Source organism: Phascolarctos cinereus, unplaced genomic scaffold, assembly GCF_003287225.1.
Source record: "Phascolarctos cinereus isolate Bilbo 61053 unplaced genomic scaffold, phaCin_HiC Scaffold_5;HRSCAF=322, whole genome shotgun sequence".
Taxonomy (NCBI): Eukaryota; Metazoa; Chordata; class Mammalia; order Diprotodontia; family Phascolarctidae; genus Phascolarctos; species Phascolarctos cinereus.
This window is the reverse complement of record NW_027555958.1, coordinates 266059979-266078342: the sequence shown is the minus strand read 5'-3', so window position 1 is coordinate 266078342 and position 18364 is coordinate 266059979. Positions and strand designations below refer to the sequence as shown.

The following is an 18364-nucleotide window of genomic DNA, read 5'->3' as shown; positions in this document are numbered from 1 at the left end:
CTTTATCCTTCAAATGATACATAGCATTTTGCTTTTCCGCACTTTGCAGAAATGATCGCGTGGTATTTTGTATTGTATTTTATTTTGTGTCTTATTCTTCTACTGGATTTTAAGCTCATGGGAGCTTGGCCAACATTTTATCTAAGCCTTGTATTTCTCCAGCACCTAATTTAGGGCTCTACCTCAGCACCTTGGTAATTGTTTGTTGAATGAATGAACATATGATATCAAGTTAAAAGGTTTTATTAGTGGTCATGGCAGCAAGCACAGAGAAATATTCTCTCCACAAAGGAAGGTAAAAAACCAAAGCTCTTTGTGCAGGTTTGGTGAATGGTCTAAGACCCTAACCTTCCCAGAATGGAAAAACAAAGAAAGCAGCTTTCTGGTTTCTCACAGAAGCTTTGGAGAAGTGCTCTTTGCTCTTCTCCAAGCTATGGTAGACATGGTGAGGCTCTGGGTTCTCTCATTACTGGAAAATTGTCTTCAAAATAACCTGCAACAGGAAGAAGTAGTGACCTTAGAGCTGGAGAGGCTGACATAAACTGAACAAGGAGGATTGGAACTGGGAAGTGGAGAGGGAAGGTCTCTTGAACGTAAGAGTGGTGGAGTGGGATGGGAAGGAGATTTAGAATAGATTTGGTGGAGAAATGAGGGAGGATTGAGACTAAAGGATAAAATTTATTAAGCACCTACCACACTCCTGATACCATTCTAGGTGCTGAGGATACCAAGACAAAATAACAACAATGACAACAATGCTATCCTACCTGAGTCAGTATATATTCATTCTGAATCAGTTTCTCAATGATGTCAAAGTGATCCACATTGGAGATTTCTATAAATGAAACTCTCCACCCCTGTAAACGCAGAACCTGTAGAGAGGGAAAAAAAAAGCTAACGGGATAGATTTTTAACGAATTAGGAATGTTGCAAGTGGCTGGCAAAGAGGGAGGAAAAGGAAAGATCATAAGAAAATGACTGGGAACCAAATTATCAATATCAAAAATAAAAAGGGTGAATTCACTATCATTGAAGATGAAATTAAAGCAATTATTAGGAGCTATTTTGACCAATTATATGCCAACAAATCTGACAATCTAAGTGAAATGGATAAATATTTACAAAAATACAAATTACCCAGATTAAAATAACATGAAATAGAGTACTTAAATAACCCTATCTCAGAAAAAGAAATTGAACAAGCCATAAACGATTTCCCTAAGAAAAAATCCTCAGGACTAGATGGATTACAAGTAAATTTTATCTAACATTTAAAGAACAATTAATTCCAATTCAATATAAACTATTTGGGAAAATAGGCAAAGACGGAATCCTACCAAATTCCTTTTATAACATAAATATGGTGCTGATACCTAAACCAGGAAGAGAGAAACAGAGAAAGAAAACTATAGACTGATCTCTCTATGAATGTAGATGCAAAAAATTTAAATAAAATACTAGCAAGGAGATTACAGCACTATATCACAAAGATCTTACACTATGACCAGATGGGATTTATACCAGGAATGCAAAGCTGGCAAAAACTATCAGCATAATTGACCATATCACAATAACAAAACCAACAGAAATATGTCTCAATCGATGCAGAAAAATCTTTTGATAAAATATGACACTCATTCCCTACTAAAAACACTAGAAAGCATAGATCTCCCCTTCAAATGATAAGTATTATCTATCTAAAACCATCAGCAAGCATTATCTGTAATGATGATAAGCTAGCAGTCTTAATAAGATCAGGGGTGAATCAAAGATGTCCATTAACAGGATTACCACTCAATAGTGTACTAGAAATGCTAGCTATAGTAATAAGACAAGAAAAAGAAATAGAAGGAATTAGAATAGCCGATGAAGAAACAAAACTATGATATCATGGTATACTTAGAGAATCCTAGAAATCAACTAAAAATTAGTTGAAACAATTAAAAACTTTAGCAAAGTTGAAGATGTAAAATAAACCTATGCAAATCATTAGCATTTCTACATATTACCAACAAAGTCCAGAGACAGAAAGAGATAGAAAAGAAAGGAACAGAGAAAGATATAGAAAAAGAAATTCCATTTAAAATAACTGCAGACAAAATAAAATACTTGGGAGTCTACCTGCCAAGGCAGACCCAGGAACTATTTGAACACAATTACACTTTTCAAACAAATAAAGATAGAGCTAAACAATTGGAGAAATATTGTTCATGGGTAGGCAGAACCAATAAAAAACAATTCTACCTAAATCAATTTGCTTATTCAGTGCCATACCAATCAAACCACCAAAAATTATTTTATAGAGTTAGAAGAAATAATAACAAAATTCATGGGGAAGAACAAGCAAATCAATGAAAAAAAAATGTGAATGAAGGTGGTCTAGCAGTACTGCATTTCAAACTGTATTACAAAGCTATAATCATGAAAACAATCTGGTACTGTTAAAAAATAGAGTGGTAGATCAGTGGAACAGATTAAGGATATACTACCTAGTAGTAAATGATAACAGCAATCTAATGTTTGATAAATACATAATTCCATGCTTTTGGGAGAAGAACTCACTATTTGACAAAAATTGCTGGGAAAACTGGAAAGCAGTTTGGCAGAAACTAGGTAGACACCAACATCTCACACTGTATACCAAGATAAGATCAAAATATATACATGATTTAGATATAAAGGATGATATCATAAGCAAATTAGGGGAATGTGGAATATTTTACCTGTCAGATCTACAGAATTTATGACCAAATAAGAGATATAGAGCATTACAAAATATAAAATGGGTAATTTTGACTACATTAAATTAAAAAGGTTTTGCACAAATAAAACTAATGCAGTCAAGATGAAGAAAAGCAGAAAACCAAGAAAAAAAATTAACAGCATGTTTCTCTGACAAAGCCCTCATTTCTAAAATATATAGAGAACTGAGTCAAATTTATACAAATACAAGTCATTCACCAATTAATAAGTGGCCAAAGAATGTGAACAGGCAGTTTTCAGAAGAAGAAATTTTGAAACTATAGATTTTGAAACTCAAAATTTTTAAAAATTACTGTTAATTTTTTTTTACATATAACTGGGCAATATTTAATGAAGCTATCTATAGTCATATGAAAAAATGTTCTAAATCACTATTGATTAGAGAAATGTAAACTAAAATATTTCTGAGGTATGACCTCACACCTATCAGATTGACTAATATGACAAAAAAGGAAAATGACAAATGTTGGAGAAGATGTGGAAAAATGTTTTGTTGGAGTTGTATACCATCCAACCATTATGGAGAATAATTTGGAACTACACCCAGAGAGCTATAAAACTGTGTATACCCTCTGACCCAGCAATACCACTGTAGGTCTGTATCTCAAAGAATTCAAAGAAAAAAGAAAAGGATATATTTGTACAAAATTATTTATAACAGCTCTTCTTATGGTGGCAAAGAATTGGAAATTGGAAGGATGGTCTTCAGCTGGGGGATGGCTGAACAAGTTGTGTTATATGATTGTGATGGAATATGATTGTGCTGTAAGAAATAACAAAGGGATGGTTTCAGAAAAAACCAGAAAGAACTATATGAACTGATGCAAAGTGAAGTGAGCAGAACCAGAAGAACATTGTACACAATAACAACAATATTGTAAGGATGATCAATTGTGAGAGACTGGGATACTCTGACTAAGACAATAATCTAAGACAAATCCAAAGGACCCATGATGAAAAATTCTATCCATCTCCAGAGAGAGAACTGGTGAACTCTAAATGCAGATTGAAGCATACTTTTTTTACTTTATTTTTCTTAAGGTTTTTTTTGCATGTTTTCTTTTGCAGCATTGCTAATATAGAAATATGTTTTGCATTACTTCACATGCATAATTGATATCAAATTGCCTGCCTTCTCAGGGAGGGAAGATAAGAGAAACTCAAAATTTTTTAAAATGACTGTTAAATTTTTTTTTACATATAACTGAGAAATATTTAATGAAATACATGAAAATATATCTTAATAGGAAAAAAAAGGAAAACAATTGGGAATTGGAATCCAAATTAGGAAGCACAAAACTATGCTTCCCTTCTTTCCCAACTCCCCCCCATGAGGAAAGAGAGGAACAACACAAGGAAAATAAGACCACCTGAAAATAATCCAAGGACTGTCGGTGGAACTCAGGAGAATCATGCTGGCCCACGGCTACTATTAATTCACAAGTTGAAGTTACTTGACTCTGGGCCTTCTTCTGGCAAAACATGGGACTATTCCTCTGGGCATCTTCCCTGAAAGTGGAGTGGAAAAAGGACAAGAGCAGGGAAGGGAAACAGAAAGTCTTAATTTTACCCTCCAGCAGTGTCAGAAGACAGGAAGGGAATATATTGGTGGTCTGTGAAACCTTGGAAGCTTCCACATGTGTGCTGCAGGAGGGGAGTAAATGCCATATAGGTTGGGACAGAGGAGATGACTAACTCACAAGGTCATTTGAAGTACATCGTTGACATAAGTATGCACGATAGGCTCCAGGTCATAGATTCCGCTCACCAAGAAAAAGCCTATGAATTGAAAAACAAATATCAATACAGAGTACAGCATGAATGGGGAGGGGCCAAGCCAATTTTTTGTGTCTAGGATTCCTAACGTAAATAGCCATTTAGAAATATTCATGGGGCAGCTAGGTGGTACAGTGGATAGAGTTCCGGCCTTAGAGTCAGGATGACTTGAGTTCAAATGTGACCTCAGACACTTGACACTTACTAGCTGTGTGACCCTGGGCAAATAACTCCATTTGCCTTGCCAAAAAGAAAAAAAAAAAAGAAATATTCATTCAGTTTGTGAGTGTTAGAACAAAACAATATCACATTGTCAATTGAGTACTGACAGAACTTGGCATTAAAAACCTGGTTTCTGTTCCAGCTTGGATACCAATTAGCCATGTGACCTTGGGCAAAATCATAATCTCTTTGAGTTTGTTTCCTCAGCTATGAAATGGAGATAATGCTACTTGCTTTGCATGCCTCATGAGGTTAGGGGTGTAATGCAACAATCTGGTCCTACTCTCAAGAATCTTAACAGTCTTGTAGTTGACAAAAGACACCTTCACAAGAAAACCAAACAAAACAGTAGAAAGGGTAAGTGCCTTTTTCATGGTTAGTCAATAGTCAAGGCAGAATATGAATCTTTCTTGGTTCCAAACCCAATCAACGCTTTTTCTAGCATATTAGGGCAAAGTAGAGGTAGCTATTTAGAAGAGATATTTTTTCAATGACTTTTAACTAGTTACTATTGCAACATAAGACGGTAGTATTTGGAGAAAGGAAAACCTAGGAGCAAATCCCACTTATGACAATTACTAGCTGTGTGACAATCTGTCTTAACTTCCCCAGAGACTTATATGTGAAGTTATGAATGAAGTTATTGAAATTTGCATCAGTGAAGGGAGTTTCCAGACCATTGACATCACAGATTCTTTGACACGTTGATTAATCTCAACAGAATCACCAACACCCTCTGTACTGTACTGCTCCACCTTCTAAGGGACATCAGTATCTATCAAAGAAGGGAATGTAAGGTGTGAACTCAGGGGAGACCTTGGTTCAGGCCCTGCCTCCAATGCTAACTAGCTATGTGACATCTGGCAGGTCACTTGGCCTGTTTTCTCTTTGTAGCTCATAGTGCCAATCTCACAGAATTCTTGTGAGGACTAAGTGATACAGTGAATATGAAGTGCTTTGCTTCAGCACCATAGTGTTGTCAATTGTTATTGCCTAGTTAATTTTGTTTGGCTTACCTAAAAGACTATTTCTGTATTTGTTATTGTGTCTGGAGCTAAGTCTTTTTAAGTTTTTTGCTTATTGAGTCCATATAATAGCAGCTCTAAGTCAAGAGATAATGGACCCTGAGGACTTCCGCTTCTGGTAGCCAAGATGGTGGAGTAAAAAGGTAGTTGCTCTCACCCTCCCCTATCAACCTCTGAAAACCCAGAAAATGTCACCCCAGAAAAAAAAACCCTGGAACAGCTGAACTAGAAGAAAGACGGGGAATAACAAATGCAGAAGCCCAGCAAACAGGTCTCCCAGTGCCTCAGCAAAAATAAGGGAAGCAGCACTACAAAGGAGTCTTCCTAAAGTCCCAGCCTTGCTGATTCCAACCCAATACCAGGTAAGCTGTCAGAACCCTACAGCCTCCAACTGTCAACCAGGAGGAGATCCTGAAGCCCAGGTGGTAGAGCAGGCAAACACCAACACCTGGACCTTCGAGTGCCTCAGTGAGGGGTGGGGGAACCATTGGAAACCAGCTCAGAAAACCACCTGGTGCCTCGGCAGTATATCTCAAAGGAATGTCCCAGTGCATTAGCAGAAAGGAGGGAGGCAGCATTGCAAGGGGCCCCAGGCAGATAAACACCCTGCAGTACCCATCTAAAAGGAGCTGAAGAAAGCTAAAGGAAAGGAAAAGCAGGCAACCTGAGAGTTCCAGCCTTGCTGATTCCAGCCCAACACAAGGTAAGCTTCCAGAACCCTACAGCCTCCAATTGCCAACATAAGAGGCCCCAGCACACAAAGCCAGTGACCAAGACCTAGGCTCCCAACACAAGAAGCTTGGGTCAGTGCCCTCTGTTCCCCAGCAGGAGAGCTCAATCTCTTTAAAGGCCAGGGAATAAAGAAACCATGAGTAAAAAGAAAAGTACCATAGATTCATATTATGAGAACAGTGAAGATCAAGACAGAAATTCTGAAGAGGACAACATTGTCAACAAACCCACTTCTGCAACATCAAAAGGGAATATGAACTGGTCTGAAGCCCAAAAAGCCTTCTTAGAAGAGCTCAAGAAGGATTTTAAAAGTCTAATGAGAGAGGTAGAAGATACAATTGGCCAATTGGAAAAAAAGTACACTGAAGAAAACAAATCCCTTAAAAATACTATTGGCCAATTGGAGAAGGAAGTACAAAAACTAACAGAAGAAAACAATCTGTTAAAAACTAGAATTGGACAAATGGAAACTAATGACTCTATGAGAGAGAGAATCAGTCAAACAGAAACAGAAAAATGAAAAAATAGATGAAAACATAAAATACCTCATTAGTAAAACAACCGACCTGGAAAATCAATCCAGGAAAGACCATTTAAAAATTATTGGACTACCTGAAAATCATGATGAAAAAAAGAGCCTGGACAGTATCTTTCAGGAAATCATAAAAGAAAACTGCCCTGAAGTCCTAGAAACAGAAGTTAAAATAACCGTAGAAAGAATACACCGCTCACTACCTGAAAGAGATCCCAAATTGACAACGCCAAGGAATATAATAGCAAAATTCCAAAATTACCAGATGAAAGAGAAGGTGCTGCAAGCAGCCAGAAAGAAACAATTAAATATCATGAAACCACAGTCAGGAATACACAGGATACGCAGCTTCTACATTAAAAGACAGTAGGGCGTGGAACATGATATTCCGTAAGGCAAAGGAGCTTGGATTGCAGCCAAGGATCAACTACCCTGCAAAAACGACCATGATTTTTCAAGGGAGGAGATGGATATTCAGTGAAATAGGGGACTTCCAAACTTCCTGATAAAAAGAACAGAGCTCAACAAAAAATTTGATATTCAAGTACAAGATTCAAGAAAGACATAAAAAGGTAAATGGGACAGAAAGATACAATATGTTGTTAATAAAGGCGGACTGTTTACATCCCTACAAGGGAAGATAACACTTGCAACTCTTGAGAACTGTACTGTTATTACACCATGTTAAAGGAGTATACATAAAGGTGGTGGATATTAGTTGACTTTGATGTAATGATAAAAAAAAAATCTAATCAAGTGGGTTAAATGGATCCAAGTAAGTGGATTAGTCTGATCTTAGAAAATGTACTGAGAAAGAAGGAGGCAGACAAGGGTAAATTACGCTACAGGAAAAGACAGAAAATCCTATTACAGCAGGGGGCAGTGAGCATTGTTTGAACCTTACTCTCATCAGATCTGGCTCAAGATTATGTTATTACATAATCAGTTAGGTATAGAAATCTAACTTGCCCTATAGGCAGTAGGAGGGAAAAGGAGAAAGAAAAGGGAGGGGGGATAGAAGGGAAGGAAGAAGCAGTAAGGGAAAGGGGAAGAAAAGGTAAAGGGATAATAGAAGGGAGGAGAGACTGAAGTGGGCGGTGGTCAAAAGCAAAACACTAGTGGGGGGGGAGAAAGGAGAAAGAAAAGCATAAACAGGGGGAAAAAGGATGGAGAAAAAGACACAGATAGTAATCATAACTGAATGTGAATGGAATGAACTCTCCCATAAAATAGAAGCGGATAGCAGAATGGATTAAAAACCATAATCCTACAATATGTTGTTGGCCTAGTGATGGAAAATGCTATCCACATCCAAAGAAAGAACTATGGAAGTTGAATCACTATCTTTTTTTTCTCTTTTGTTGAGTTTTGTTTCCTCTTTCTGATGGTTCCTCCTATTAGTTTAAATTTTTACTTACAACTTCACTAATGTGAAAATATGTTTAATGGGAATGTAAATGTATAGCCTATATCAGATTGTGTGCCATCTTGGGGAGGGTGGTGGGGAGGAAGGGGGAGAAAAATTTTAAACTCAAAAGCATATGGAAGTGATTGTTGATAAATCAAAATAAATTAATAAATGAAAAAAAAAGAGATGATGGACCCCACATGAGATTGCCACCAGAGAAACAGGGAGTCTTCCAATGATTTCTAAGCTTAATTTCAGAGATGATGGCACCCTGACATATCTAGAGAAGAATGCTGGAAGTTCATGTTGGACAAGAGGCCTTAGGAAGTCTTTAAAAAAAGCCAATAGGAAGGGCAGGTAGGTGGCACAGCAGATAGAGCATGGGCCCTGAAATCAGGAGGACCTGAGTTCAAATCTGGCCTAAGACCAAACACTTGATACTTATTAGCTGCATGACCCTGGGCAAGTCACTTAACTGCAATTGCCTAAAAAAAAAAAAGCCAATAGAATTCTGATTCTAAAACTAAACGCAAACCAGGCAATTTGAACACTTTTTTGATGTTGTTCATTTTCCCCATTGATGCCAGATTTGCCATGTGTTAAGATGTTGTACGTGAACTGGTGATAGTGCTGAAAACTAAGAAGAAAAGAGCACGAAGCTTTGAAGAGATTTAGCAAGCATTTAATGGGGCAGAAAGTATGGACAGCCCACTGATTGTGCTAAAGCTACAAATTAAGTGGACACTTACTTTCATTCATAGTAATCTAAAAATCAGTTACCAGTATATAGCATTTTATAGGTAGCATGGTAAACATCTCACAACAATTTTAAACAGTAGAATCCATTAGGACTATGGTTATTTCTTATACTTTGTGTTACTACTGGTTATCTGGACCTGCTATCTCTACAGGCACTTCCAATCCCTCTTCTCCTCCTCAACACTCCAGCATGTAAATTAGTTCAAACAAGCCTGGAATAATTGAAATACTCCAAAGTGATCACTTGTTAAGCCATAGATCATGATAGTTCCTGAGGTCAACTCAGCAATTAGGGGTAAATCGTCCTGAAAGTTATTCTAGGCTGAGAGCCATCATAGCTTTCCTGGGCCTACATGTCTCTCCAGCCCGGTAATACACCCAGTACTTGACCTCAGGAAAAAAGACACTCTGCAGCATATATGCCACCTGAGCAAGATGAAACTAGGCCAATTTCCCTTTCATGTGTGATCTGTTGCCTAGAGAATCTTTTTAAGCTCCAACATCCTCTGCTCCCCTATTCTCTCAATCCCTTGGCTCAAACAGAAGTCTTGTGTGTAGCACACTTCTAGTGTCAGCCATCATACAGCCAGATTTCAGAACTGACTGGTGTGGGGAATATGAAGCAAAAGCAGCTTGGACTTCTTATCATATGCTGGAAGCTATCACTTTCTTTCTATCCCCATGCCTATGTCATGAAAGAGAAAGCAGAAGTACATAAAATTTAAAAGTTTTTGCATGAATTGAATCAATGCAGCCAGCATAAGGGAAGGATTTAATTAAGGAAAAAACCTCCACAGCAAATCTCTCTGATAGTCAGATATCATGACATACAGGGAATTGAAACAGATAAATGAGAACACAAGAAGTTCCTTGATAGATAAGTTGCTCAAAGGATATAAACAGGTAATTTCAAAAGGAGAAATGTAAGTTATTAATATCCATATGAAAGAATGTTCCATGTCATTAACAATAAGAGGAACGCAAAACTAAAGCAACTTTGAGGATTTATCTCATACCCATTAAATTGACAAAGATGAAAAAGGACAAAAATAGTAGACATTGGAGGGGGCATGGGAAGACAGAAACTAGTGCATTGTTGATGGATCTGTGAACTGGTTTAAATATTCTGGAAAAAAGTTGGATTACACTTTTTTTAAAAAAAAATCACTAAACTGGACATACTCTTTCTCTTTATAGTGGGAGACATTACTATTGGACATATTTTTTCTTAATCTATTATTTATTTTTAACATTAATTTTTTTAATGGGGCAGCTAGGTGGTGCAGTGGATAGAGCTCCGGCCCTGAAGTCAAGAGAACCTGAGTTCAAATCCAGCCTCACACCAAAAACTTGACACTTACTAGCTGTGTGACCCTGGGCAAGTCACTTAACCCCAATTGTGTGGAAAAAAAAACAGAACCATTAATTTTTTTAAATTTTGAGTCTGAGTTCTCTCTCTCTCCTGTCTTCTCCTCTTCCTATTGAGAAGGCAATAAATGTAATATCAATTATACATGTGAAATCATGCAATACATATTTCCATATTAGCCATGTTGAAAAATAAAGAAAGTAAAAAAAAATATTCTTCAATTTGCACTCACAGTTTATCAGTTATTTCCCAGGAGGTGAACAGCATTTTTCAGTATAAGTCCTTCAGAATTGTTTTGGATCACTGTATTGATCAGAATAGCCAAGTCATTCACAGTTGATCATCGTTACAATATTGCTGTTACTGTTACTGTGTACAATGTTCTCCTGGTTCTGCTCACTTCACTTTTCATTAGTTCATATATGTCTTCCCAGGTTTTTCTAAAATCATCCTGCTCATCATTTTTTATAGCACAATAGTATTCCATCACAATCATATGCTACAAATTGTTCAGCCTTTCCTCAATAGATGGGCATCCCCTTGATTTCCAATTTTTTGCCACTACAAAAAGAGCTGCTAATAAATATTTTTGTATATGTAGGTCTTTTTTTCCTTTTTCTTGATCTTTTTGAGATACAGACCTAGTAGTATTGCTGGGTCAAAGGGTACTGAGAAGATTAAGAGTGATATTGTATCATTTATTTATTGATCTCATTTACAACTAATTGGTTTTGTCTTATGACTGCTTAAGTCATGACAAAGATCTCTGAACTTATCTCAGAAATTCAGCTGTCCTGTAATGGATTAAGTTTAAAAATCCAGCTCTCCTGCTCAAGGAATTTTGTCAACCTTGGGGAATGTGTGTGAACACAAAGGGAGTCGGGCCTGATATCTTTACTCCACCAAGCTATACTTCAAGGATGTCTAGTTTGCTGTTCAAAAGTCTGGGCCACTATCTCACACCTGGATTCAAACTATGAGCACTTCTTAGTTTCATAAAAGAAAGAGGCTGGTTGTTGTTAGCCCCTATTACCAAACTTCCAACCAATCATGTTGCTCCCAATCCCATGATGTCATCTACCCTGTTCTATACTTTGTTCTATGCTCCCCAAAATCTGTATAAGGGGAACTGTTCTTTTGCTTGAGGTCTTTGATTTAAATGGAAGCAAACCATTGACCCATTTACTGAGAGGTTAGACATCTGCCTCAGTTTATCTTTTTGTTAAATTCCAATTGTGACAGAATGCACAGTTTTGTAGCCCTTTGGGCATAGCTCCAAATTGTTCTTCAGAATGGTTGGACCAGTTCACAACTCTACCAACAGCATTAGTGTCCCAATTTTTCTACATCCTATTGGGCATATATTCTAAGAAGGTCAAAGACAGAAGGGAAGGTTATATATAGAAAAATATTTAAAGTAGTACCTCTTAGACCACTGAGAGAAGAATGACTGAAAAGTTATGGTATATGAAAATGGTGGAATATTACTATGCTATAAAAAAAGACAAATATGAAGAAATCAGGGAAATCTGGGGAGATATCTGTATGGTGATGCAGTACAAAAGGAAGCAGAATCATGAAAACAATTTGCATGACAGTTCCTAAGACTTTAAAGGAAAACAGTGAAAGGCTCCAGAACTCTGATCAATGGAGCAGCCAATCACAACTTCAAAGAACTGATAGTAAAGCATGTTTACACATCTGTCAACAGAAGGGGCAGCTAGGTGGCTCGGTGGATAGTAGCACCAGGCCTGTAGTCAGGAAGACCTCAGTTCAAATCTGGACTCAGACACTTACTAGTTGTGTGACTCTGGGCAAGTCATTTAACCCTATTTGCCTCAGTTTCCTCATTTGTAAAATGAGCTGGAGAAGGAAATGGCGAACCATTCCAGTATTTTGGCCAAGATAAATTCCAAATGGGGTGTAAAGAGTTGGACACGACTGAAATGACTAAACAATAGAAAGAACTAGAGAGATGGAATAGAGAGTGAACTAGAGATAGATAATGAGGAACATGGAAAAAACATGTTTCAAACATGGAAAAAAATAAGCAAAACTTGGAGCAGCAAAGCTACTGTAAGCCTGCACTATGTTAGATCTGGAGAATTCTTTGAACCCAGGACCCAGGCAAGCAGTCTAATTTTCTTTCTTGACCCTTTCACTCCCCACCTTCTTTTATGCTCATCTGGGTGCAAGTTGTTTCCATCTAGAATATAAGCTCCTTAAAGGGAAGGAAATGATTCCTTTTTGTCTTTGTATATTCCCAGTGCCTAGCAGAGTACCTCACAGACAGCAGGTGTTAAATTCACATTTGCTGAATTTGTTATGGGGTTTAGACTTCATGCATTTTTTCACTGTTTTATTATTTGTTTAATTTGTTTTTGTTATGATTATTATTTTTGCCACAAAAATTATCTTTTTTTAATGAAATAGCTGTTCACAGGGTAAAAAAAATTCATAGATACCTTTAATGTTAGGAATGACTTCACATTCAACCCAGTCTGTCAAGAGCACCATGGAGGCCAAGTGAGCTCCAGCTGAATGTCCACACAGGTAAATTCCCCTGTGGTGAATCAGACAGAAGGAAAAAGTTGGAGGTTCTCATGGCAGTCTTTGTTTAATCCAACTTTGCAAATGGTTTCCTAAAAGCATCTGACTAGGAAAAAAATTTCGACTTCTCTGGTTATTGCCCAGACATTCCCTCAAATGCTACCCAGCAAGAGATAAGTCTCTGGGGGCAGCTAGGTGGCACAGTGGATAGAGCACCGGTCCTGAAGTCAGAAGACCTGAGTTCAAATCCAGCCTCAGACCAAACACTTGACACTTACTAGCTGTGTGACCCTGGGCAAGTCACTTAACCCCAATTGCCTAAAAAAAAAAAGAGAGAGAGAGAAGACATAAGTCTCTGGCAGACACCCACCTGTTGAATGAGTACTGCTTCTGGATGAAGAGGACACTGCGTCTCACCTGGCTCAGCATCAGATCGATGTTACCTGCAGAGGTGTGACAAATGATGCTTCAGCTTTAGACTAGGACATTCCTCTAACTCTCAAATGCTTCCCTCTCAATTCCCTTACTTACCTTTTGGAACAAGGTCATAAGCCACTACAGCCACTGCTACTCCTGCTGCTGTCAATGGGGGCACCATAAAGGCTGAATAGTCCTTACTGGGGAAGGAAAAACAAGCAACACTGCCTGGTTACCTGTAAGCAAGTTGTCCGGGCAAGGACCACCACCCACTTGGTGCATCTGCAGTGTTTGTTCTGGTTTTACCTGGAGCAAGATACCTCTTCTCTCTAGCACACTGCCCCTCTCAGACAGGGGCTCGGGGCTCAGGGAAAGGGTGAAGGACAGCTGAAATCACTGATAGGCAACACTTAAGTAGCAGCAATTTAGTGTCCTCACAAACACCTCTATTTAGTGTTCTCCCTAGGTCAGGAACGGTGCTAGAACCTAGGGAAAGCAGAACGGTTCCTGCCCCTGCCCCTCCCCCCAACTTCTATGATAATGAGAATAATAATGATGATGATGATGATAATAGCATTTACATAGGACTTCAATGTGCGACCTGCTCAAGGTCACACAACTACTAAGTGTCTGAGGCTGGATTTGAACATAGGTCTTCCTAACTCCAAGTCTAGTATTCTACCCACTGCACCCACCTTCTATGTAGAGTTATATATCCTCTGGCTCACCTTCCTTCTTGCCAGTATCCTCCATGAATAAACAGGAAAAAAGGTAATTCTGAAAGAAATACATACATACACACACATATGTGTGTATATGGTGTGTGATACAAGACATACAAATGAACATCATCAATACAACTTCCTCATTTTGTCAGAGAGGAAATAAAAACCCAGAGATTTGAAGTAATGCATAGCTCTGAATCATAAAATCTCAGAATTGGAAGTAACCTCTGTGATCACCTATCCCTGACCTACTCTAAACATCCCTTAGGCAGATATCCCCCTGTATAACATCCCTAACAAGTGGTCATTCAGCCTCCACTTGAAGGCTTCCAATAATGAGGAATTCGCTGTTTACTTAAGTAGCCCATTCAGTTTTTGGACAACTGATTATGATAAGAAAAATTTCCTTTACATCCAGATTAAATCTGCTTCTAGGAACTTCGACCTATTCAGCCTTCAACTTACCTTCAGAGGTTTTGGCAGGGAAATATATGTCCAGTTTCTCACCATTACCTTCTCCATAAGCGACACCAAGTAGACTCTGTTTGCTCGCCTGGGCTTCCTTGGTAGCTACTCAGGAGAAACAACAAGAAAAAATGTCATGTTAATTGGTTAACCTTAACTACTCCTGTGCCAAGACTTTGTAGGTTAGGTACTCTGTATGAGGCCTGCACTCATTTCTTGCTTGGGCTCAGGTAATACAAAGGATTTTGATCTCAGTTTTAGAGAGATATTTTCACCTTCTCCTCAGACTCAATCCTGCCCTTTAGGTCAGTTCTGAGGGACACCTCTGAAGAAATAACTCCATAGTGTCAACCTGATGACCTCTTGGCCTGAGCCAAGGATTTGACCAGACTGGTTCTTTCCAGGGAGGTCAAATAAAATAGCTATCCATTCATAATGAAATTCAGGGATCTGTGATATATTTTTATCATTTGAGAGACAGTTTTTCAACTTAACAAGTATTCTTTGAATATTAATTACATGGTGATCAGTTGCTATTGGACATGAATCAACAAATATTTATTCAGTGCCACCTATGCTAGGCACTAGAGTACAGAGACAAGAGTGAAAGGGTCCCCTACATTTGTGGATTTTACAATCTAGCCTGGGGAAGCAACATATGAATACTGTATATGGCTCTATAAAAAATATATATGGTGATTTGGGGAGAAAAGCACGTTGGGGGGAAGAGGAGAAGCATTTGAGTTAAGACTTAAGAGAATGAAGGATTCTAAGAGATAGAGATGATGAAGGAATATATTCTAGGGATGGCAATATAAAGCAATAGAACTGGTTCAGAGGAGTCCCAGAGGCAATATAAATCCCTGGGATCAAACATAAATCCCTTCGTTTAGGTTTGAAAGCCCTATGCAGCCTGGTCCTTTCTCAAACTGAATTGCCAAACATTCAAACTCTATTGCTGAGAGTGCAGATCCAATGGGCTGGCCATGTTGTTCAAATGCCAAATATAGGTTTGCCTAAAAGACTATTTTATAAAGAATTCACACAAGGCAAGCACTCACATGGTGGTCAGAAGAAGGGATACAAGGACACTCTGAAGATCTCTTTCTTTGGAACTGGAATTGGTTGGGTAACATGGATGACACAAGAATCTATGAAGGGGTTACAGGGAAGAGAGGGAGAATGCTGGTACAGTAATGAATTGGTCAAGTCCATCTGGAAAATAATTTGGAATTACACAGGTCACTAAACCTTTTATACCCCTCCACCCAGAGATTCCACTGGTAGATATATAATTCAGGGAAGAAAAAAGGAAAAGAAAAGAAGAGTCTTAAACACAAGGCACAGGTAACAGAGAAAATAAGACACAAGGGTTATGTCATTTTCAAACTTTCATATCTTATAAATGGTAAAACAAACAAACCCCTCTTTATAGCTTCTTGGGATGTTGGATACATGTGCCTTCTCGTCCTGTATGACTCTTACAAATGTTCTCATATAAATTCATGATAGGGGTCCACACAAAGTAATAGGGCCTTCTTCATGTTTTCTTAACATTATGTTGCTACCAGTGGAGCAGATGGTTGTTCATCAGTTGTCTCTTTCTATGACCAGCTCATCTTTTCTTTCTGGTTACATATTTCTCCAATGGCATCTGTTTCACTGCTTCTTTTGAACATTTTCTTATTTTATGCTCCAGCCTGCCCACACTTACTACACACTTAACTACAAAGACCTCTGAGTGATCCTACACTTCAATTATTTCAAACACTGTAGTAATCCATGACCTACACCTATATGTCACCAGAATGATAGTACTGACAAAATGGACCTTCCAGGGAGAAGTCTGGGGTCATCAAAAGAGCTGAACAAGTTTCCAAACATTATGCTATTGTACTCATTTGCTTCTGTATATTGTGTACCTAATCTGTTCCACTGATCAACCTATTTCTTACCTGGTAGCATATTATTATGACAATTATGACTTTGTAATATAGTTTGAGATATGATACTGCTAGATAGGCCTCATTCCTTCCTACTTTCTTTCATTAATTCCCTTGATATTTATTCTTGACCTTTTATTCCTCTAGATGAATTTTATTTTTTCTAGTTCAAAGTAATTCTTTGGTAGTTTGTTTGGTGTGACTGAATAAGTAGATTTCGGTATTTTCATTTTCATTATATTGGCTTGGCCTATGAGCAATTAATATTTCTCCAATTATTTAGATCTGTCTTCATTTGTGTAAAGTGTTTTTATAATTGTATTCATATGGTTCCCGTGTATATCTTGACAGGTAGATTCTCAAGCATTTTATGTCATCTACAGTAATTTTAAGTGGAATTTCTCTTTCTATCTCTTCCTATTGGATTTTATTGGTAATATGTAAAAATGCTGATGATTTGTATAGGGTTATTTTATATCTTGAAATTTTGATGAAATTTAGTTTTTTTTATTAACTCTCTAGGGCTCTCTAAGTAAACCATCATATCATCCACAAAAAAGTGATAATTTTGCTACCTTTGCCTATGCTTAATTTCTTTTTTTCCTTTCTTGCTATAATTAGCCTTCTTAGCACTATATTGAATAGTAATGGTGATAATGGAAATCTTTACCCTTGATCGAGTTTATCTCCATTGTAGATAAGGCTGGCTCTTGGTTTTAGATATACTACTTGTCATTTTAAAGAAAGTTATGTTTATTTCCATGCTTTCTAGCGTTTGGTAACAGGAATAGGTGTTATATCTTGTCAAAAGTTTTTTTTCCTGCTTCTACTGATATTTTTGTTATTAATATGGTCAATTATTTTTATAGTTTACCTAATATTGAACCAGCCCTTCATTTCTGTATAAATCCAGTCTGGTCATAGTATACAATCTTTGTTGTTATTTTATTTAAAACTTTATAGCAATATTCACTAGAGGTATAGTTCTACAAGGTTTTTTCTTTTTTGTTTTCTATTTTGACTCTCCCTGGTTTAGGTATCAACTATATTTATGTCAAAGCATGTGGCAGGACTATTTAATTTCCTATTTTTTTCAAACCTTCCATATGGAGTTGGAATTAGTTGGGTTTTTTTTTAATCAAGTAAGCGAAATACTTTTTTTTTTAACAGCTCAGTTTTATTTATTCGTTAGGGGTCTTTTTTGCTTTCAATTTTGTTACTCTTCTTTGATTTTCAGGATTTCTATTTTGGTGCTTAATTTTTTTTTAATGTGTGGTTTTCTCGGTTTGTTTTAGTTGCATGCCCTGTTCAATTATCTTCTCTTTCTGCTATTGATGAAAATGTTTAGAGATAAACTTTACTCTAAGTACTGTTTTGGCTAAATCCCCAAAATTTTGGTTTGTCTCACTGTTGTCATCATTGTTAATGAAATTATTGTTCCAATTATTTTTCCTTTGACCTGCCCATTCTTTAGGATTATTAGTTTCCAATTAATTTTGAATCTTTGCTTTAAAAACCCTTTATTGAATATATTTTTATTGCATTATGGCCCTTAAAAGATGCATTTAATATTTTTGTTTTCTGAATGTATGAGGTTTTAATGCCCTAATAATTGGTCATTTTTCGTGAAGACACCATCACAAGAATACTTCTATCTATTCCCATTCAACATTCTCCA

The 18364-nt window shown here is 37.3% G+C and overlaps 1 protein-coding gene across 2 annotated transcripts in view; it reads right to left on the bottom strand.

Annotated features, from left to right (window-relative positions):
* Positions 1-227: 227 nt before the first annotated feature.
* Positions 228-18364, bottom strand: part of AFMID (arylformamidase) — a 31467-nt gene continuing 13330 nt past the window's right edge. Inside the window, exons 3-11 of one of the 2 annotated variants that reach the window (XM_020965906.2) lie at positions 14744-14848; positions 14282-14330; positions 13668-13753; positions 13507-13579; positions 13052-13149; positions 4464-4542; positions 4134-4272; positions 768-872; positions 228-493 (exon numbers count right to left, since the gene is read on the bottom strand). In XM_020965906.2, coding sequence (XP_020821565.1) covers positions 467-493; positions 768-872; positions 4134-4272; positions 4464-4542; positions 13052-13149; positions 13507-13579; positions 13668-13753; positions 14282-14330; positions 14744-14848 — 761 coding nt within the window. In that variant the 3' untranslated portion in view covers positions 228-466. Of the gene's footprint in view, positions 494-767; positions 873-2562; positions 3527-4133; positions 4273-4463; positions 4543-13051; positions 13150-13506; positions 13580-13667; positions 13754-14281; positions 14331-14743; positions 14849-18364 lie in introns of those variants that run through there. The other variant, XR_013487153.1, reaches the window with a different exon arrangement.